This window comes from Canis lupus, chromosome 25 (assembly GCF_003254725.2).
Source record: "Canis lupus dingo isolate Sandy chromosome 25, ASM325472v2, whole genome shotgun sequence".
In the NCBI taxonomy this organism is placed as follows: Eukaryota; Metazoa; Chordata; class Mammalia; order Carnivora; family Canidae; genus Canis; species Canis lupus.
Genome location: NC_064267.1, coordinates 42,673,673 through 42,697,452, shown reverse-complemented (window position 1 = coordinate 42,697,452; position 23,780 = coordinate 42,673,673). Strand labels below are relative to the sequence as shown.

Genomic DNA, 23,780 nt, shown 5'->3' with positions numbered 1-23,780 from the left:
TCTCTCCCATTTGACAGGGATGGGGGTAGGAGACTTAGGCTTCCTTTCTTAACATTATATTTGTGGGAGTCATCTCTATTCATTTTGCTTTTTCACTTCTGTGTAGTAGTCTATTGTAGATATAATCCATGATAAACCCATAAAAAAATCTATTTGGGCTGTTTTAAGATTTTGGCTATTGTGAATAATGCTGCTTTTCTATGTGTTTCTTTTCTTTTTTTGAACATAGTGCTCATTTCTGTAGGTTTCTGCTGAGGAACATAATTGCAGAATCACAAGCTATGTATAGTTCCAACTTTTTCCAAAAGCATGTGTAAAGGCAGAGGTATAATTGGGAGAGCTTGACAATTCAAGTAAACAAACAGAATTTGGTGTGGTAGGAATGTGGTGGGAGAGAGAGAGTGTGTGTGTGTGTGGGGGGTGGGTATTATACAACTATGTGGGAGGTAACCTTCTATATTCCACATCAAGCAGCATTGATCTCATGCTGAGGGCCACAGGAGGGCACTGGGTTTAAGTAGGAAAGCCGTATGGCTTTGCATTTTTGCAATGCCCATTAAGCTGAAGTGTAGAAGATGGATCTGAGGGGGGCAAGACAGGAGGAAGGAAGCCAGCAGGAGAGTTCCCCTATTTGACGTGAGAAGTGATAGGAATGTAGATTAGAGTGAGCATCCTGGAAATGGAGAGAAATAAGTAGGCTAGACATATTTTAAAGTTGACAGAAGTGGTAAATAAAGTCATGGTTGTTTTAATCCACTGAATTTGGAGGATGTTTGTTACACAGCAATAGATAACTAATATAGCATCCAAACAGAGATGGCTTTCAGATCTTTGATTACACGTCTTCAGGCACTAGAAGGAATGAATCTAGAAGACAGGTCTGGAGCAGAGGTGTGTGTAGGAATCCATAGATCATAGATGATCGAAGCCACAGAGATATGAAATGCTTGGGTGGAGGCCTATTTTTATTTGAGGAGGTATAAGGGCCATTTTGGTCACTGTAGACACCTTAATGATCTCTTCTCAATGGCAATAGGAAGAGCCCTCTGTGCTTTCTTTCTGGTGACTGTCTCTTCAAATTGGACAATGTCTTGATTTGTCTTCTCCTTATTTGATCCACTTTCTACCAGTTTTTCATTCATGGTCCCGTAACTCATCCTCTACATAGTTCTTTTTATGCCTCCCCCGTTTTTTCTATTTACTGGTATTCATCTATTTCTGTATATTTCTCTACTCATACTTTTTCTCAACATTTTTTTATCACTATCTCCCAGGTCCTAGGGTGAGGCAGAAGAAGTGCTGAGGGTACAAGAAGATACCAAGAGTATTTTTATCAAGATTTTCTTTCCTTATCAAGATTTTCTTTATATCCCAGGACCTCCCTGCCTCACTCTAGAACTGGCCCTGCTGTCCTCTGACTGATTTTCCATTTATCCACTCTCTGTTATGTTTTCTACATTCTCCTATTTGATCTCTGTTTCTTAATTATTAATGTGACTTTCTGTATGCCTCTTCTACATTGATTTTTGTCTTTCTATTCATTTCTCTCATCTAAACCATTCCAAGCATCACCAAAGTTCTTCTCCTGTGTCACTGTTCCCCACTCCTAGTCCCTTCATTTGCCAATTCTTTTCTAAAAGTCCTTCACCAGGGCTTCTGTACTCACAAATATGACCAGCAGCATCATGCATGGTTTCCATGTTTCTGTTACCACCTCTGAAAATCAAGTTGCAACATTTATTTTCACCAGCTCCACAAAATGGTACTGTTTGGATTCCATATCAGTTTATCTAAAACTTTATTAATATTTTCTCTCCTTGTATTCTCTCCTCAGGGACATGCCCTTCATCAAAGAGCTCAGTTCTTTCTCCCCCTTGCATCTCACACACCTTAAAAGCAGCCAGAGGTTGTGCACAAGGCTATGGGTCGTGGGTGTTGTTAGGGCCATGGAGGTGCTTAGTATCAAAGAACAAAGGAAAGCTTTTGTTCACATAGAAAAACAAAGATAGAATTAGAAAATTGGTAAGATAAGTGGTTATTACTTTCTCCATCACAGGGCAATGGGCTGGGTGTGTCTTCTCTTATATCTCCATTATACACTTGGATGGATGCTTGTTCACAGGACTCTGAGGATAAAAAGAGACCATAGATGAGACCCAGGAGAACCCTGTTCTGCCTATTTCCATTTTATTACATCTCATCTGACTTCCCTTTTCTTTTCATGTTTCTATTTATAGCTTGTCTACATATACTGCCACTATCACACCATGAAAGTACCGGTGCTTTGGTGATTCTGTGATCAAGTTCTCCCTCACTTCTTTTGACTTTTCTTTCTGTTTCTCTTCCCTGATGAGGCATTGCAACTTTTCACCTTTTGTATCTTTGTTTGTCCTTCCTAACTTTTCTTTCTTTATTTCCTTTTTTTAACAAAAGAAAACCAAATTTAATAGGTGTACATATGAGGAATCCACACAGACATGGAATTCCAAACACAATGAGGCAACATCAAGCTTATATGAGCTTAGGAGAGGGATAGGGGTCTGAGTGTACAGAGGGCAGAGTAGTCATTAGCAAGAAGGTGAAAGGGGATGTTTGGAAAAACAAGATTGTTCTATTATACAGATAAGTTCCTTCTTAGGTAAAGGGGAGTCTCTGTTAATAGTTCTCTTCCTGGTACAGGTTCTCCTTTATAGTATAAATTGAGGCAGAGAAATAATCTTTATGCCGAAGTGGCACATTTTAGGGTGGCCTGTCCTGGGCTCCTATGCTTGAATGTATATTGTGTTTTGTTTTGTTTTTTTTTCAAATTTGGGTATCTTTAAACTTCATATCCAGTTTCTTCCCAACTGCTGAGGCTGTATGCAAACTAACACTACTATAAACAATCTTGATTTTCTCTTCCTTGCCCCTTAGACAGAAACCATCTTTTTTTTCTTTAAATTTCTACAGCATGTACCCATTCTCTCATAGGCCATAGGCCATATTTCTTTTGTTTTGTATTTTATTTGTGTACTCATTTAATTTTCTTAGCAGCTTCTGAAGATCTTAAAGTCAGAATCCATTTTCAGCCCTCGGCATTGCAACTTCTCTGTCAATAAGAGGTATACCAACATTGAGAAAATGAAAAAGCACCAAAAACTTATTTTGTATATTTTCCATTGCATGTAGGCAAATATTGTTCTTTCAGTTAAACAGTACGTATTAGCCTATCTAACATTTTTATCAGCAGGAAAATTGCAGAAGTTGGCAATTCTGGTCTCACCCAATACCAGCTTTTAATCTAGTAAAAAATAAGTAGGTTTGTTGAAGTTAGCACTTGCTAACTTTTCTTCCTCTAGATCTCTCCCATCAATATATTAACCTCTATTCCTGCCTTCTCTGTGTCTGCATGAGTTTCCCCTTCTTTGTTAATAGATGTTTCTTTGAGCTGGGCACCACTCCATTCTCTGCCATCAATAAGGATGCCCCTCTACACTCATGCAAACCCAGGTAGCCCCTCTACACTCATGCAAACCCAGGTAGTCAGAATTACCTGCCAGCTCAGATTCTTGGGCACACTCTTTATTTGCTTCTTGGCTTTCTAGTGCATCATTTTTGTCACTGGTTGTATCTTTTCTGTTTGCATTAATCTGTTCTGTTTCACAGAGGTTCTTCGAGGGTCCATTTTCAGGTGAGGTGGTACCTAAACCATATTTTGATCCATAGATGTTTTATTTGTCCTCTGCATCAATCAGGGTCCAACAGGAAAATATAAATCACTCTAAGCTTTTATAAGCACAGGGAATTTAATCCAGGGGTTTGGTTATACAGTTGATGGAGTTGCTGAGGAATCCAAATAGAAGAAGGCAGTAACCAAAAGAATACTTAACAGGAAGCTGTGAGGGGTATTGAGGTGCCTAGAGGTCAGGGTCACTGGGTGGGTAGAAGATGGCCCATGGCTGGCCTGCTGGATGGGAAGTGGTATCATGGTTGAAATGCAGCCACTGTCAGAATTGTGGACAAAGACAGTGATGGGGAAATATCCAGGTTCTCCCTTATTCCCACTCTCTGATCTCTTGTCATGTCAGAAACCCAGCAGGGAGCCAACAACAAAGCGAGCTGGCAAAGTAGTCCACAGGGGCCCATGGCCAGAGATATAGGGCAGAGAAGAACAGAGAAAGGTAAGGAATGACTCCCAGGGAAAACACCCCAGGAACTTCCTTATGGAAATTGTAGAAGTAAAGACAGAGATTCTAGGCAATCAGTGATACAAAGAAGCAGCCCCCCACCCCCAGCACAGGATAGAATGGGATGAGAACACAAAGGATTGGAGAGTACCACAAACAGGAACAGACCCTGGTGAGATGAGGATGGTGGGCATGGCCAGGTCAGGCTTCGATATATGTTTTCATCAGTTCCTAGGAGGAATAAATTGAAAGTTTGTTTCAGAAATTGATGTATGGATTGTGCCATTCTCCCTTAAACCTTTTTTCATAAAGTAGGAGTTGAAGATCCCCTCCAGGTATCCATATAGAGACCATGCGGACTTGGCGGATCCCATGCAACCCTTGCAGTCAAACCCTTACTGACAGAGTGGCGGATTGGGGTCAGCTATATCACTGGCTAAGGGGGCCTTGGCCAGACCATCTCACTGAGTGTCCCACATGAGGCACTTGAGTAACTGGCAATGGCTTATCCTGACTCCCATGGCCATAGAGGAGCTGCCTTTGTCCCCAGAGCTGCCCCTGACCAGTGTCCTTACCTTAGTATCTACAAAGTCTTGCTGCCTCGTCCCCACCTCCTCTTCCTCCACACCCTCCCTCTATATGTCTGTTCAGTCTGTTTCATTGGCCTTCCATGAGGATTCCATGTCTGATTCTTTGCCACCTCCTCCTACTGTCGGTATTCTTTTTTCTGCCTCTTTCTCTGCATATATTTCCCAATTTTTGTCTCATGCTTCTGTCTTTTCCATTAGATTACCAGAGTGGTATAGGGTTAAGAATGTAGGCTCTGTCACAGCCAAAAGGTAAAAACAACCCATCATTGACTGATAAATGAATAAGCAACATGTAATATATCCATACAAGGGAATGCTCTTCACTAATAAAAAGTAATGAAGGATTTATTCATGCTACAACTCTTGTTTGTAAAATCTTTAATTTAGATTTCTAAATCTAAATTACTTCCTGGCAGTTAGTTGTAGCATGAATAAATATAATAGAATATTATGCAGAGATGCCTGGGTGGCTTGGTTGAGTGTCTGTGTTTGGCTCAGGTCATGATCCCAGAGTCCTGGGACTGAGTCCTACATCGGGCTCCTCACAGGGAGTCTGCTTCTTCCTCTGCCTATGTCTCTGCCTCTCTCTCTGTATCTCTCATGAATAAATAAATAAAATCTTTTAAAAAAAAAAAAAGAAAATATTATGTCGTGTGAAAAAAGCCAGACCTGAAGGGTGTGTTTATGTGATTCCATTTAAATGAAACATCTGGAAGAGGTAAATCCAAAGATTCAGAAACTAGATTAGTGGTTGCCAGAGGCCAGGAAAGAGGGACACTGGGAATGATATGGAACTTCCTTTCGAGGTGATCAGAATGTTTTGGAACTAGATAGAGTTAGTAGTTGCACAACATTGTAAATACACCAAAGATCACTAAACTGTACACTTTAACAGGGTTAATTTTATATTATGTGAATTTTACCTCCATTAAAACACACACACACACACACACACACACACACACACTCACAATGCCTGGATTTGCCCTTGCTCATTAGACCCCAGGCCAGCTACACACACGGTCTCTGCAAAATGGGCACATAAGCAATGCTAACCTCCAGTGGCCACCTGGCCACTAAACCTACAATTGCCAAAGTAAATGTTCCACCAGGGAGATGTCAATAACATGGTTATTTCTATATTGTCTTTTAACCCCTTCTTCTGTTTCATTTCCCTCCTTTTCTCTCTCAAAGTACCCACATCCACCCCTCCACCTTTCTACCACTTCCTCTTTTCTCTCTGTGTGTGACTGGCCTTCTCCTTGAATATCCGAGCTTCTGAACAACATCCCCCACATTGAAATGGGTCCCATCTGCCATCATTTGATGTTGATCATGGGCCCACATTCTTAGCCCTTCACAGATCCACACTGATCTTCTCCTACAGGTACCTTTCTAAATCACAATTACTTCCTGGCTGTTAGTCTGCTTAAATCTGGTTTACTGACACTCTGGGTTTCTGTCCCTTTGTCTTGATTATTGGGCCAAGAATCTCTTGTCATAGCTACTCCTCCAGGATTTGGTCTCTGGTTAGACACTCATGCAAACACTCCTTCCTGCCTTTTCCTTGGTCCTTAACATTTCTTCCCTGATGCCCCAAATCCACTCAGGACTCGGGCCTGAGTTCCCTTTCTCCTTTTCTTCTTTGCAGATGAGAATTGGTGTTTATTGGCTTGCAATCACCTTGTTCAAGGCTCCGTTGGATATTAGGATTCTCATCCACCTCTTCTTCATAGCTTTCTCCGTAATGAATTTTCTCTTGGACCACTAAAAAGAGGGAGACAGAAGGAGACAATTAGCGATTCCATCAGAGACCAGGAACATCTCAAAATTACAGTTAACAACTGTAACTGTAATGGCCCTTAGGTCACTCCAAGCTCAGTGCTTCTGATCCTCCTTACAAAATTTCCCCACCATCCCTGGGATAGAAAAGAGAACTCTCAGCAAAAGAGTCTACGTTTCCCACACAGAAAGGAGCCACTCCGATGTAAGGATAAAGGAAACATCATGATTCTGTTACTCTTGTAAAAGATTTTGTGGATGGCCAGGAAAAGTCTATATCAAAGCAAATAATAGATGTGAAATGTGTTTCTGAACTGTTCAAACTGAAAGGAAGGAACAGAGAAGAGCGAGGCTCAGAGAGAGATCCATGGGTATGAAAGAGAAAGCAGCTTAGGGAAAGCTCTAAGGATGCTGCTAGAGGAGAGGAGGGTTGGGGCAGGGAAGGTGAGTGCTTCCCAAAGAGACAAAGCAGAGGACACCTGGAGGAACAAGATAGACCTCCCAGGGGCCCAGATCCCAGGAGCAAAAGAAGGACACTCTCCAGCTCTGAGCAGGGAGCACAGCTTGCAATGCTGGAGGATGGCCCACAGGCCTGCCCCAGCAGCTGGGGAGGCCACCAACCAGGGGAGGCAGGGACATCAGCCCAGCGCCCCTGCCTGTAGGTGACCCAGCACACATAGGAGGAAAGAAATAAGCCAGGAAGCCTGAATGGGGAAGAGAGGGAGGAGAGGGAGATGGGGCCATGTCTACAGGGATTCCAGGGAGGAGGGGACACCAGGGAGGAAGAGAACCTGCTGCCCCAGGGCTCATGGCAAGAGCTCCTCCTGGGGTAGGGCCTGCTAGGGTGAGTTCCACAAGACAGTGGGAACCATGGGTGCTTTGTCATCCCACGACCTGGACTCAGATCCTGGCAAAACCAGGTGGAAGAAAGGAAGAGAACAAAGGGAAGGGTTGAGGGATCAGTGTGAGCGAGCAGTCCCACGGGGGCTCAGGGGGCCCTGAGTGTGGGATGAAGGTGGGCACCAAGCAGCAGGAAAGAGTGCTATACCCCACTCCACAGCCCCCAGATTCTTGACTTTGGGTCACTGACCCATAGCTTCTGTGGACAACAGAGTCTGAGAGGCAATAGCTGCTACCTCCCCAGGGGCAGGTGGGTGGCAGCAAGTGTAGGTGCAGGTCCCCCCCAGCTGGGAGAACCTGGAACCTAATGCAGGTGATGTGGACACTTAACCTGGAGAGAATCAGAGTCCCTGAGATGTGGGCAGTAACCACCATTCCCTTTGTTCCCATGGCCTGGGACATCCTGGTCACATATATAATATTGCCTTAATTGCCTTTATTCCATTTCTAACTGGACTGATTTGCTATAGAAATTACTTTGTTTTTGTTTGTTTGTTTGTTTGTTTTTTTGGAGAAATTACTTTGTTAATTAGATTAAGGTTACTATTGACACAAGTTAACAGACTACATGCTTTACCACAGCTTTTTAATTTCCTTGCTTATAAGAACTGTTGATATCTCTTTATTGCCTATTAATAAAATTCCAATTGCTTAGCTTTATATGCTAGATTTCCTAAAATCTTCTTCAAATTTATCTCTCATGAATTAGCCCTACAGTCTGCTTCTCACTCTCTGAGACGAATTGAATTTGTCTTTGAAGACACACTAGATCCTTTCACACTACATGCGTGATCCCATAGTGTCAGCCCTCCCCAGGCCATGGGAATGTTCTTCTTATGATGTCTCTATCCCTTATCTGGAGAACTCCACTGACACCAAACTGTGCTGGAATAAAACATTTTCTAGGTAATTAAAAAAAAAAGTATATATATATATATATATATATATATATATATATATATAATTATTAAAAGCATTCTCTTAACTCTTACAAGCCTTAAAGTAAAGTAAAAAATTTAAAGAAATAAAATAAAATCATGCCTTCCCAGGAACAAAAAAATGGAGAATCAAACCTTTAGTTTTGTATAACACCTGGCAAAGCATTGTTTGGTGATTATTTGAATAATGTTTGTTTCACCCCTTGTGGAGAAAAAGTTTAAAAAACCTATTCTCCTTCTTTAAGGGTGAATTTGACCTTGAGTTAACTTTCTGGCTCATAACTCTGGAAACCTGGTAATGATGGCCTTTCTTCTACTAGGTCATCATTGGCCTAGTTAAAAACCTAGTTTAGGGTTAAAATGACTAGTAAATTGCATGTGGTTGGGGAATGACTCTCTACAGACTACAACATGCACTTGGTCTTCCTCCAAAGTGGTGACTTATAACTAGGTTTGTCCCTCGTGAGGTCCTGAAAGTTATGACTACAGCACTATTATGTGACATATCAATACCCATAGGCATGGTGCTGCTAAACCAGGGTGAGTCCTATATCCACAACTAAGCTGACACCGAGGCGGGTAGTAGTCAACTTGGTGGACTGCTGTGTGGGTTTCCACAAGAAGTCCCACAGACAGCCTGCACTGTTGGGATGCTGTTTCCTGTCATTTGTCCTTCTAAGTAAATCTGATGCCACTTTAGCTCTGGTTGTCCTGTGAGTCTAAATGCTCAGTTAAGCAGACCTCTAGGTGAGTATTGTACCATAGCCATTATGCCATTAACTTTGAGAAGGTTCATGACTTGTGTTTTCTTAACTATTATGTCCCCACTGCCCCCGCACTGTGTGTGGCACATTGTAGGAACTCAATATATACTTGTCCAAAAAAAAAAAAAAAAGTTTGGCCCTGGGCATCAAAAGGTAGATAATAAACCTAATTACCATGTTCGAAGTTCCTATAAATGCCATTTAAATCGGGATATTCTTGCACGTTGACCTCGCTGAACAATGCTTCCAAAAGTGGCAGGTTAAATGTCTTCTCCAGTTCATTGAGAACATTATACACCACTTTTTGTACAGGGATCAGGTTTCTACAAGATTCTTGACAGTCCTTAAAACATATTGAATGGAGAAAATGTAAATCAGACTTCCAGATTACAGAAGAGCCCTAGAAAGAGATTGTATGGATAATGTCTTCCAATTTTCCTCCATCAGTATCTTCTCATATAAAGTTTAAGAATTTCTATTTATTTGTATAGATATTAAGTGAAGCAAGTAGATTCCTTCCTCCTTAAAAATATTCACTTGTGAAACAGATCTCACCCTCATTAACTTCATGTTTTAGAAATAGAATAAGAGGTGATGAGCAGCTGTCCTGTTGCATGGACAACCCTTACTGTTTTCCTGGGACTGACTTGGCCTGGAAGAACTCAAGGAAACCAGATGATAGTTCTCCATTTTTGGGAACTTGGCCATAGAGAAAGCATATTAATAGGGCAAAAAGGAGACTTGCATCTCTGTATATCTCCAGCAATGCCTGGAGATAAAAATCAATCCCAAATTCCAAGACTCCACAAATACCATTACAAAAAAAAAAAGAAAGAGAAAAAGAAAAAAGAACCCTAAAAACTTAAAACTGTTAGAGAAAGAATAACAATCATCAATTCTCAAATTTTGTCCTAACAGGGTATCAATTCCCTGTAGGTTTTATTTTTTTTTATTTTTTATTTTTTTAAATTTTTATTTATTTATGAGTCATAGAGAGAGAGAGAGAGAGAGAGAGAGAGAGAGGCAGAGACATAGGCAGAGGGAGAAGCAGGCTCCATGCACCGGGAGCCTGACGTGGGATTCGATCCCGGGTCTCCAGGATCACGCCCTGGGCCAAAGGCAGGAGCTAAACCGCTGCGCCACCCAGGGATCCCCAATTCCCTGTAGGTTTTAATGTTCTCAGGTCTAAGGACTCAAACTGATGTCCACTGAAGTGATATGTGTCAATTATTATTTTATTAAATTATAATTAAGTTATACATCAATTCATTAATTACTTTATTTATTTATTTATTTTTTAATGGAGTTCAATTTGCCAACATATAGCATAACACCCAGTGTTCATCCCACCAAGTGCTCCCCTCAGTGCCCATCACCCATTAATTACTTTTAATTCTCAGTTCATACTATATTCTTTGCATTCCTACAAGGCATTATACATCTATGGAGCGCTCCTGCTTCAGATTTAGCCCATTTGCTGTGCTATTCAACCCAAGTCCAGTGGGCGGCACAGAGAAGCAGGGCTGTCTCTGGGGACAACTAAGTCTCCTTTCCCTTTTTACCTTACAGAAACAGCTGCAACAATACTTGAAAAAGTCTCCCACTCATAGGAGACTCCTCAGTAGTTAGTTGTGCTTGATGTTTGGGTCAAGGATATCAAAATATAACTTCATTTGGGGCCAGTTTACCAGACTATGAGATAATAAACATCACTTACCTCATACATTTTATTGGTGATGAGTTCACGGTCCCGGAGACCCTCAAAGAAAGGAAATGGCTTTTTTATTGCACTTGAAATCTCCACCTTGTATCTTTTGAAGTGTTTGAATAGAGTCTCATAGACAAGTTTCTCCTCAATGTTCTGGTCTTCTATAGTTGCCCTAGAAAGGAAGGATACCATGTGAAAACTGTCATTGAGATTCCAAGATGCTTGTGGTGGCTGTAAGATTTATATATGAAGGATAAGCTGGGAAAAGCTAACATATATTAAGTAAGTGGTCCTGAGCAGAAACAGAATAAATGTAACTGAAGCAATGAGCAAAAATACGATGAAGAAAGAAAGCATGGAGGTCAAAAAAGACTTAAACATGGAACTGAAAAAGTCTATTCAAGTCTGTCTGGATCAAAGCCATTGTAAAGATACCTTCACATATCTGAAATATTTTGTAATTAAAAAAATTTAAATTTAAACAAAATCCAGATAGAAGGAAAAGAGGAATAAAAAGCAATGGAATAAACTATACTCCAATAAAACTAGGAAAAAAGGAAAGCAATGGGATAAAAGTCTAACCTTGAAAATAATTAAAACTAAGAGAAAAATAATATTAGCAAGATAAAAAAACCCAGCTCTTCTCCTATAGTTGTTCAAAGAAATACCATCCTGCATTATAAAACTAATTTATAAAGGATACGGTGTGGTTAACAATGACATGAAACAGCATAAATAGATAATATCACAAGAATATCAAACATTTCTCCTGGGACATCTGGTCCTGCTTTGTGTTAATATAAGTCTGTGCTAGTGTTATATATAGTGAATTTTTCAGGCATCTGAATTTCAGAAATCACTGATGTTTCCTGTGAAAGTAATTTTAAACCCATCTATAATTCCAATTTTTAGTTGATCATTTTATTGCTCTGATAATAATGTTTTAATCAACATCTTGTATTATGAAGACTCAGAAGCTTTCTTTGTCAAACCAAAAGAGAATTATTGCCACTTCCCAGTACTTCGTATGCCTCAGGGAATAATAATGTCACATTATTGTGTCAAATTCCTGCAAAAGAGATGTTTCAGTTCAAAGATTGCAGATGGAAAAGAAGCACTTGTCTTCTCTTTTATTAAAAGCCCTGCTAAAATGATAATAAAGAAATTGGATTCACAATGACAAAAAGAATGGTGGGGCAATGAGCACAAAAGAGATTTCAATCAAAATCTTTCTGATAAAAGTGGCCAATAGAGTGCTAATTGCTCTTGTAGGTGGAGGATGCTTCCAGAGATAAGAGAAACAAAGCATGCCCTGAAGAACCCTGAAGAGGCAGCAGAGATCACAAGGAAGATAAAACTGAAACTGAAAACTTACAACAGAACAGTGCACCTCTAACCCCTCAACCTACAAACTAACCACCTGGAGCCAGGCAGCCTCTCAAAGGCAAACAAACGAGGCTGACCTTTCTATCGCCATGTGTGAAGTTTGTCCCTTACTGGGTTTTCTATATGTGGAATAATACATCATGTATGCTTTGTGCCTGACATTTGTTCATCATCCATGCTATTGGATGAATGGTAGTTTGTTCCTTTTTGCAGTTGAAGGTATTCCATTGTGAGGACCTACCACAATTTGCTTATTCATTTTCCTGTTGATGGACATTTAGATTGATTCCAGTTTGGGACTCGTATGAATAAAGCTGCTGTTCTTGTACACATCTTTTTATGGCATGATGTTTTCATTTCTCTTGGGTAAATAATTAGGAGTGGATCATTGCGTGAGTGTGCTTAGCCATTTTAGAATTTGCCATACTGTTGCTCAAAGTTTATTAGAGGTAGTTTTTCTAATTTTTAGCAATTCTCATGTGTATGATGTGGTATCTCATATAATTTTATTTTGTATTCCTTTAATGACTAATGATGTTGAGCATACTTTCGTATGCTTATTGGCAATTCATGCATTTTCTTTTGTAAAGTGTCTGTTCAAGTCTTTGACCTATATACATTGTTGGGTTGTCTTTTACTACTTACTGATATGTAGCAGTTTGTTTTATATTGTGGAAAGAAGTGTTTTGTTTGATTTATGTATTATGAACATTTTCTTCCAGCCTTTGGCTTGCTTAACCATGTGTTCTGATGAGGAGAAATTTTTAATTCTGATGAAGCCAAATCCATCAATTCTTTTCTTCTGTGGTTAATAATGTTAATGTACTAAGAAATCTTCGCCTACCACAAGTTAATGAAAATATTCAAAAAGCAACTTACAATGTAAGAATGGGTCTATTGCTGGATTTTCTATTCTGTACCACTGATCTATTTGTCCATCCTCATGCCAATAGCATATTGGCTTGCACACTATAGCTTATTGAAAGTCTTGAAGTCAATTAGGGAAAAATTGGCTTGGCTTTTCTAGGTCTTTGGTTTTCCATATATCTCTTAAAATCAATTTGTCAACTTTTATAGAAAAGCCTTTTGGATTTTTATACGGTTTACATTGAAACTTCAGACAAATTTGGTGACAACTGTATCTTAACAATATTAAGCTCCAATCTGTTAACATTTTATAGCTCTCCATTTATTTAGTTTTCCTTAATTCTGCCTAGAAGTGTTTATAGTTTTCAGTAAAGAAGTCATACACATCTGGGCTGGGGAATTTAAGAAACAAAAGAGATCAACAAAGGTGAAGGGAAAGAAAAACAAAATAAAAACAGAGGGAGACAAACCATAAGACACTCTTAAGTACAGGAAACAAACTGGGGGTTGCTTGAGGGGAGGTGGGTTGGGGGGAATGGGTAACTGGGTGGTGGGCCTTAACGAGAGTATGTGATATAAAGAGCACTGGGTGTTATATACAACTGATGAATAACTGAATTCTACCTCTGAAACTAATAAAACACTATATATTAACTAAATTGAATTAAAGAAAAGAAGTTATGCATACTTTTCCTTAAACTTATTCCCAATTAGAAATGGTGTTGCTTTTTAAGTTGGTATTGCTTTAAATGGTATTGCTTTTTAAATTGCTTGCTATAATTGTATGGGAATAAAACTGGATTTCAAAAATATTAACCATGTATTTATAAGCCCTGCTAAATTCTTAGCAGTTATGTATTCCAGTTATGTATTCATAGATTTCTTTTGGGTTTTATAGAAAATAAATAATCATGTAATCAGTAAGCAAAACTCCTTTTCTTTTCCCAACAATTATTTTTCTTTCTTATTGTACTGGTTAGGACTTTAGACACAATGTCGAAGAAAAGTGATGAGAGTTGACTTCCTTGTCTTGTTTCCAATCTTAGAAAAAGATTAGTATCCACCATTAAATATGATGTTTGCTGTATACATTGTGTGTGCGTGTGTGTGTGTGTGTGTGTGTGTATTTTTAATGAGACTGAGGAAGTTGCTGTCTATTCCTAGTTTGCTGAGAGTTTTCTCATGGACAGATGTTCAATATTATCAAGTGAATCTGCTGAGATATTTATATGATTTTCCTTCTTTATTCTTTAATTTAGTGAATCATATCAATTGATTTCCAGAGCCTTCTTCTAAGTAGGAACAGTTAACCACAGGTCAGAATAGTTTTGAGAAAATTCTCAAATATCAGAAAGAATAACATACAAAAAGAGAAAAAGTTATCCCAAGAGAAACATAGATATTGTAGGAAATGAGAAACTTTCAAAACCTCCAATATTTTTAGAGAGATTTGAGAATACACACTGCACCACAGGATATAAAGAAAGAGAAAGTGACTGCAATCTTAGCTAATTTTTAAATTGATTTTTAGAAATTTACTAAAATGATTTTAAAATAAAGTTGAAGAAGTTTCCCAGAAAATTAAAAGATTAAAAGGAAATAAAAGTAAATCTGAAGGAAATATAAGAGCATTAAGATAAGTTTAGGTGGTCTAATAGCCACATAATTGGAGTCAAGAAAGCTGTGCAAGGAAATTGCAGAGGAGGAACATATCAAGATAATTACTTTAAAAAGATGCCACAGAGTAAAAGGACATGAATTATTTTAAAGAGTAGTTAGAAAAATGAATTTAAAAAGACATAAACCAGGCAGCCCCAGTGGCTCAGTGGTTTAGCACCGCCTTCAGCCCAGGTCGTGATCCTGGAGACCCTGGATCCAGTCCTGCGTCAGGCTCCCTGCATGGAGCCTGCTTCTCCCTCTGCCTGTGTCTCTGCCTCTCTCTCTCTCTCATGAATAAATAAATGAAATCTTTAAAAAAGTTAAAAAATAAAAAATAAAAAGACATAAACCAAAGCACCTCATTATGAAATGACAACACCTAAAAAATGAAGAGAAAAATTTAAAAGCTCCCCAAAAGAATAAAGAAACTTGTCAACTATGGAGGAATGATGACAAGAATAAGTTGAGAGAGACATCTCATTAGTAACAGTGACTGTAAAGCCATCTCTTCAATACTCAGGTCTAATCAAGACAAATTCAGATATGTAAGACTAAGAAATTTTACTTTACAAACATCCACCTTGAGTATTTTTCCTACAATTTTTTCTATTTCCTTTATGTATATAAAAAGTTTTAAAACTAAGTCATCTAGTATGGTTCTAGTTTATTTATTTATCTAATAAATAGATATCTAATACTGAGCAGCACACACCCACTCTTAAAAACGTTCAATAAGGGGTGCTGGGGTAGCTCAGTCAGTTAAATGTCTGATTTTTTTTTTTAAGATTTTATTTATTTATTCATGAGATACACAGAGAGAAAAGCAGAGACACAGGCAGAGGGAGAAGCAGGCGACTTGATCCCCAGACCTGGGATCAGGCCCTAAGCCAAAGGCAGACACCCAATCACTGAGCCACCCAGGCATCCCCAAGAGTCTGACTCTTGATTTGGCCTCAGGTCATGATCTCAGGGTCCTGAGATAAAGCCTTGCTTTGGGGTTTGTCCTGGGCATGGAGCCCGTTTGTGATTTTCTTTCTCCTTCTCTCTCTGCCCTTCTCACTCTGCCTTCCCTCACTTACTCTCTCCCTCTAAAATAAATAAATAAATAAATAAATAAATAAATAAATAAATAAATAAATCTTTTTAAAAATCCAATATGTTAGATTCAGAAAAATAGGCAAGTAATCCAATATTGAGGAAGATGTAAAAATTAGAAGCCAGCAGATCTAATCCTGAAGACATTAAAAGGAAACCCAAGATAGCAGTCCAGCAGCAGCTCAAGGACATTCTCTGATTGGAACAAATGATGATTACAATGTATAGATGAATGCAATGAATGACAGTAACATCGTAAGGGTTGGGATGAAGGAATCAGAAATCCTTTGTTAAAAGGTATATGTGCTACAGATGAAATGGTATGGAGTGTATACTGAAATCTTTAAGCAACCACTAAAAATATTTGAAAAGAAATACAACTGACATGTTAATAGAAGAAATAAAGTGGGATCATATAAAATGCTAACTTAAAACCAGACAAGGCAGAAAAAGAGAAGAAAAAAAGAAACAAAGCAAATGCAAGGAATAAAGAACAATAAGCAAACATAGTAGATATTAATACACTATACAAATAATTACATTCAGTGTGAATGGTCTACATACTCCAATTAAGAGCAGAGATTGTGGGGGAAATAAGACGGCAGCACAGTGGGATGATCCTAGGCTCATTTTGTCCCTCGAACACAACTAGATATCTATCAAATCATTCTGAATACCTGAGAAATCAACCTGAGGAGTGATAAAACAAACTCCAGGACTAAAGGGAGAGAAGAGGCCACACTGAGGAAGGTAGGAAGTGCAGAGATGTGCAGAGAAACAGATGGCGTGGGTGCAGCAGAGGGGAGGGACCCCTGGTTGTGGAGGCAGGTGTGAGAGAGAGAGAGGATAACACAGGGATACACACAAGGAGAACACTCCCCCAAAGCCACTGGCTAGGAAAATGAGAGGTGGGCTTATTTCCAGGAGTTCTTATAACCAGCAGAGCTTGAAGGCTAGAGTTTTAAAGGTCAGTGGGCCTGGCTGAGATAGAGCCCCAAGGGTGCTGCCCTGCTCCTGGAGAGAAGGCAGGGAAACAACCCTGGGACAGACAACACAACCTGAGGATCACCTGGGCATGCAGAGGGGAGATTATTTGCTCTTCTTGGAGTGCAGCCTTGAGAGGTTGCATTCACAGAGATGCCTCTCCAGGGACAAAGTTGCCAGTGAATACCATTTCCATCCCACAACCCTCAGCCTAAGCATGGAGCTATCTGACTAGGCAGCTTAGTCCCAATATTGGCTGTCTAGTCTGCTTGCTCCAAGTCCCACATCCCTACACTCTGACATGACTGCCCTTTTCAGTGAGATGTCCTTCAGTCCCAGCACAGTGAGACCCTCTCCCAGAAGATGAGCATAGGTCCCCATCATAGCACATCTCTAAAGTTTCAAGTGTTAAGGATTTTATGTTTTGAGAGAGAGAGAGAAAGAGAGAGAGAGAGAGAGAGCAGGGGGAGGGGCAGAGGAAAAAGGAAAGAATCTCAAGCAGACTCCAATCCAAGCACAGAGCCTGATGCAGGGCTCGATTTCACCCCTAGATCATGACCTGAGCTGAAATCAAGAGTTGGTTGCTTAACTGACTGAGCCACCCAGGCACCCCAAGTTCAGAATTTTAAAAGTCAGCAGGTTTCACTGAAATGGAGCCTGGAGGGCACTGTGCTGCCACAGGAGAAAAGGCAGGCAAGCAACCCAGAGGCAGACAGCATGATAACAGCTACCTGAAAAAGGCCTGGGATGCACAGGAGGAGATTAATCACTCTTCTAGGAGTGCTATCCCAAGAGCAGCAAGCATAGAGACCCCTCTCTGGGAACAAAGTAGCTGGCTGGTGCCGCTCCCACCTCCCCATCCCTAAGCATAGACACAGAACCACCTGCAGCAAACAGCACAACACTGACACTGGCTGCCTAACCTGCTTACACCAGGTCCCATGTCCCTGAGCTTTGCCAGTACTGCCTTTTTGGTTAAGTTCGCCTCAGTCCCAGTACAATGGGATCTTTCCCTAGAAGATGAGCAGAAACCCCTGTTCATACCATGTCTCCCAGTCAGATTGTTCTTCAAGGCTTCAGGTCTAGTGGAAGTAGCATCAGATTTTCATTTAAGAAGCAGTCCAGAGCATATCTAGTTAAAACTTGCCAGACTCTGACCAAGGACCAAACACTGCCCACTGCAGGCAAGGAGAGCCTCTATAAATGACTGCTCTAAGAGATAAAGCAGCCAAAACACAGCAACAGAATGTGCACAGCACACACCAGAGACACTCACTGAAGCACCAAGCTCTGTACACTATATGACCTCTTCTTCATAAAGACATTACTCTCAGAAGCAGGAAACATAATGGGCTTTTCTAACGCATAGAAGAAAATAGAGACTTAAATAAAGTGCCAAGATGGAGGAATTTATCCCAAATGAAACAATAAGATAAGGTCACAGCCAGACATCTAATTGAAACACATATAAGTAATACACTTGAGGGAGAGTTTAAAGCAACAATCATAAGGGTACTTACTGGGCTTGAGAAGAGAATGGAAGAGTTCAGGGAGGCCCTTGCAGAGATGAAAGGGTTAAAACACAGTCAGAAATGAAAAATGTAATAACTGAGATTTGAAACAGACTGGATGTAATGACCACAATGGAAGAAGCAAAAGAACAAATAAGTGAACAGAAGATAAAATAATGGAAAATAATGAAGCTGAACAAAAGAGAGGAAGAAGAATTACAGAACACAAGAATAGACTTAGGGAACTCAGTGACACCATAAAGTGTAATAACATTTGCATCATAGGAGTCCCAAAAGAAGAGAGGAGGGGACAGAAAATTTGAGGAAATAATACCTGAAAACTTCCCTAGTCTTGGGAAGGGAACAGACATCCAAATCCAAGAGGCACAGAGAACTCCCATCAAAATCAATAAAAGCAGGCCAACACCAGGACATATTGCAGTTAAATTTGCAGAATACAGCATAAAGAAAAAAAAATCCTAAAAATAGCAAGACAAAGGAAGTCCCTAAGTTATAAAAGAAGGCCCATAAGGCTAGCTGCAGATGTCTCAACAGAAACTTGACAAGCCAGAAGAAAGTGACATTATATATTCAATATGCTGAATGGGAAAAATCTGCAGTCAAGGATACTCTATCCAGCAAGGCTATCATTCAAAATAGAAGGAGAGATAAAGAGTTTCTCAAACAAAAACCGAAGGAGTTTGCAACCACTAAACCAACAAGAAATATTAAAGGGGACTCTGAGTGGAAAGGAAAGAACAAAAGTGACAAAGACAAGAAAGGAACAGAGAAAATCTCCAGAAACAATGACAGAAAAAATAATAAAATGGCACTAAAGGCATATCTATCAATAGTTACTCTAAATGTAAATGAACTAAATACGCTAATCAAAAGATATAGGGTATCAGAATGGATTAAAAAAAACAAACAAACAAGATCTATATGCTGCCTACAAGGAACTCATGTTAGACCAAAAGACACATTCAGATTGAAAGTGAGGAGATGGAGAAACATTTATCATGTAAGGATGTCAAAAGAAAGCCAGAGTAGCAACACTTAATCAGACAAACTAGATTTTAAACCAAAAGCATAATAAGAGATGAAGAAGGACATTATATCATAATAAAGGGGACCACCCTGGGTGGCCTGGGTGGCTCAGCGGTTTAGTGCCATCTTTGGCCCGGGGCCTGGTCCTGGGGACCCGGGGTCAGGTCTCGTGTCGGGCTCCCTGCATGGAGCCTGCTTCTCCCTCTGCCTGTGTCTCTGCCTCCTCTCTCTGTGTCTCTCATGAATAAATAAATAAAATCTTAAAAATAAATAAATAAATAAATAAATAAAATCTTTTTAAAAAAATAAATAAATAAAGGGGACCACCCAACAAGAAGATCTAACAATTGTAAATATTTGTGCCCCCAAAATGGGAGCACCCAAATATATAAAACAATTAATAACAAACATAAAGGTACTCATTAATAACGATACAATAATAGTAGGGGACTTTAACACCCCATTTACATCAATGGACAGATAATCTAAGCAGAAAATCAACAAGAAAATAATGGCTTTGAGTGACATACTGGACCAAATGGAGTTAACACATATATTCAGAACATTGCATCTTAAAGCAACAGAAAGCACACTCTTTTCAAATGCACATGGGACATTCTCCAGAATAGATCACATACTAGCTCACAAATTAGGCCTGAACAAGTACTAGAAGATTGAGATCATACATTGCATATTTTCTAACCAAAATGCTACAAAACTCGAAGTAAACTACAAGAAAAAATTTGGGAAGACTACAAATACATGGAGGCTAAACAACATGTTACTAAACAATGAATGAGTCAATCAGGATATCAAAGAAGAAATTTAAAAATACATGGAAAAGAAAAAGACAAAGGAGTGCCTGAGTGACTTGGGTAGGCATCCAACTCTTGATTTCAACTCAGGTCATGATCTCAGGGTCATGAGATTTAGCCCCACATTGGGCTTTGTACTGAGCATGGAGCCCATTTAAGATTCTCTCTCCCTCGCTCTCTGCCCCCGCCCCCTGCCCACATGCACCCTCTGTCAAAAAAAAAAAAAAAAAAAAAAAAGGAAAAGAAAAAGTATGTGGAAACAAACAAAAATGAAAACATTATAGTCCAAACCTTTGTGATGCAGCCAAAGTAGTCATAAGAGTGAAGTATATAGCAATACAGGCCTGCTTCAAGAAGAAAGAAAAATTTCAAATAAACAACCTAATGTTACACCTAAAGGAGCAAAAAAAAGAACAACAAATAAAGCCTATGGCCAGGAGTAGAAGGGGAATAATAAAGCTTAGAGCAGAAATAAATGATTTAGAAATTAAAAAAAAAAAAACACACAATAGAACAGTTCAATGAAGCCAGGGGTTGGTTCTTTCAAAAAATTAATAAAATTGATAAACCCTTAAACAGACTTATCAAAAAGAAAAGAGAAAGGACACAAATAAATAAAATCACAAACAAGAGAGGCAAAATAACACCAGCACCACAGAAATACAAATTATTGTATGAGAATCTTATGAAAAACTATATAACAACAAATAGGGTAATCTGAAAGAAATAGACAAATTCTTAGAAACATAAACTACCAAAAGTGAAACAGGGAGAAATAGAAAAACCTGGACAGAATGATAACCAACAAAGAAATTGAATCAGTAATCAAAAATCTCCCAACAAACAAAAGTTCAGGCCAGATGGCTTCACAGGTGAATTCTACTACACATTTAGAGAAGAGTGAATAACTATTCTCCTCAAACTATTCCAAAAAACAAGAATGGAAGGAAAACTTCTAAATTCATTCTATAAGGCCAACATCACCCTATAAACCCAAAGACTCCATTAAAAGAGAGAACTACAGGCTAATATCTCTGATGAACATGGATGCAAAAATTCTCAATAAAATACTAGCAAATCAAATTAACAATACATTAAAAAAATAATTTACCACAATCAAGTGGGATTTATTATCAGGCTGCAAGAGTGATTCAATATTTGCAAATCAATCAATGTGATACACCACATTAATAAAAGAAAGAGTAACAACCATATAATCCTTTCAATAGGTGCAGAAAAAGTATTTGACAAAATTGTGACAAAAAACCCTCAACAAAGTAGGATTAGAGGGAACATACCTCAATATAATAAAGGCCATATACAAAAAATCTGCAGCTAATATCATCCTCAATGGAGCTTTCCTTCTCTAGTCAGGAAAAGACAGGGATGTCTACTCTCACCACTGTTATTTAACATAGTACTGGAAGTCCTAGCCACAGCAATCAGGCAACAATCAGAGATAAAAGGCATCCAGATCAGCAAGGAAGTCAAACTTTCACTATATGCAGATGACAGGATACTTTACATGGAAAACCAAAAACACTCCAACAAAAATTTGCTAGAACTGATACTCCAATTCAGTAAAGTCACAGGATACAAAATCAACATACAGAAATCTGTTTCATTTCTTTTACCAATAATGAAGTAGTGGAAAGAGAAATCGAGGGATAAATCCCATTTACTCTTACACCAAAAACAATAAGATACCTAGGGATAAATCTAACCAAAGAGGTAAAAATTCTGTACTCTGAAAACTATAAAACACTGATGAAAGAAATTGATAAAGACACAAATAAATGGAAAAACATTCCATGGTAATGGATTAGAAGAACAAATTGTCAAAATGTCTGCTGTCCAAAGAAATCTACACATTAAATGCAATCCTTATCAAAGTACCAACAGCAATTTTCACAGAGCTAGAACAAACAATCCTAAAATTTGTAGGAAACCACAAAAGACTGAATTACCAAAGTAATGTTGAAAAAGAAAACCAAAGCTGTAGGTATCATAATTCTGGACTTTAACTTATATTACAAAGCTGTAGTGATCAAGACTGTATGGTACTGATAAAAACAAACACAGAGATCAATAGGACAGAATGGAAAACCTGGAAATAAACCCACAACTATATGGTCAATTAATCTTTGACAAGGCAGAAAAGAATATGCAAGGGGAAAAGAGTATCTTCAACAAATGGTGTTGGGAAAACTGGATAACAACATGTTAAAGAATGAAACTGGATCACTCTCTTACACCATACAGAAAAATAAATTCAAAATGTATTAAAGACCTAAATGTGAGACAGGAAACCATTAAAATCCTAAGGAACAAAGGCAGTAATCTTTTTGACATTGGCCATAGTGACTTCTTTCTAAGTATGTTTCCTGAGGCAAAGGAAACAAAAATAAACTATTGGGACTTCATCAAAATAAAAAGCTCTTCACAGTGAAGGAAACAATCAACAAAACCAAAAAGCAACCTTTGGGATGGGAGAAGATATTTGCCAATGACATAATTGATAAAAGGTTAATATCCAAAAACTATAAAGAACATTTAAAACTTAACACTCAAAAAACAGATAATTCTGTTAAAAAAGCAGGAGAGGCAGAAGACATAAATAGACATTTTTTTCAAGAAGACAGACAGATGGCCAACAGACATATGAAAAGATGTTCAGCATCATTCATCATCAGGAAAATACAAATCAAAACTACAATGAGGAGTTAAAAATAGACCTGCCCTGACCCAGCAATTGCACTGTTGGGGATTTACCCCAAAGATACAGATGCAATGAAACGCCAGGACACCTGCACCCCGATGTTTCTAGCAGCAATGTCCACAATAGCCAAACTGTGGAAGGAGCCTCGGTGTCCATCGAAAGATGAATGGATAAAGAAGATGTGGTTTATGTATACAGTGGAATATTCCTCAGCCATTAGAAACGACAAATATGCACCATTTGCATCAATGTGGATGGAACTGGAGGGTATTATGCTGAGTGAAATAAGTCAGTCGAAGAAGGACAGACATTATATGGTCTCATTCATTTGGGGAATATAAATAATAGTGAAAGGGAATAGAAGGGAAGGGAGAGGAAATGGGTAGGAAATATCAGAAAGGGAGACAGAACATGAAGACTCCTAACTCTGGGAAACGAACTGGGGGTGGTGGAAGGGGAGGAGGGCGGGGAGTGGGGGTGAGTGGGTGACGGGCACTGAGGGGGGCACTTGGCAGGATGAGCCCTGGGTGTTATTCTGTATGTTGGCAAATTGAACACCAATAAAAAATAAATTTATTATTAAAAAAAGAATTAAAAATATTAATGTTAAAAAAAAAAACTACAATGAGATATCACCTCATACCAGTCAGAATGACTAACATTAGCAACACAGGAAACAACAGGCGGTGGCCAGGATGTGGAGTAAAGGACACCCTCTTGCACTGTTGGTTGGAATGCAGACTTGAGTGTGTGTGTGTGTGTGTGTGTGTGTGTGTTTATATATATATGTCATGAAAAAGAATGAAATCTTGCCATTTGCAACAATGTAGATGGAGTATTATGCTAAGC

General features: G+C 38.9%; 1 protein-coding gene across 10 annotated transcripts in view; it reads right to left on the bottom strand.

Moving 5' to 3' along the window:
- SP100 (SP100 nuclear antigen) overlaps window positions 1–23,780 on the bottom strand; it is a 97,716-nt gene that overhangs the window by 52,707 nt on the left and 21,229 nt on the right. For all 10 annotated transcript variants that reach the window (XM_035718079.2, XM_049101139.1, XM_049101142.1 and 7 more), the window contains 6 exons: window positions 10,858–11,020; window positions 9,315–9,483; window positions 6,440–6,523; window positions 4,335–4,397; window positions 3,533–3,682; window positions 2,043–2,126 (listed from right to left, as the gene is read on the bottom strand). In XM_035718079.2, the coding sequence (XP_035573972.2) occupies window positions 2,043–2,126; window positions 3,533–3,682; window positions 4,335–4,397; window positions 6,440–6,523; window positions 9,315–9,483; window positions 10,858–11,020 (713 nt within the window). The remainder of the gene's footprint in view (window positions 1–2,042; window positions 2,127–3,532; window positions 3,683–4,334; window positions 4,398–6,439; window positions 6,524–9,314; window positions 9,484–10,857; window positions 11,021–23,780) is intronic.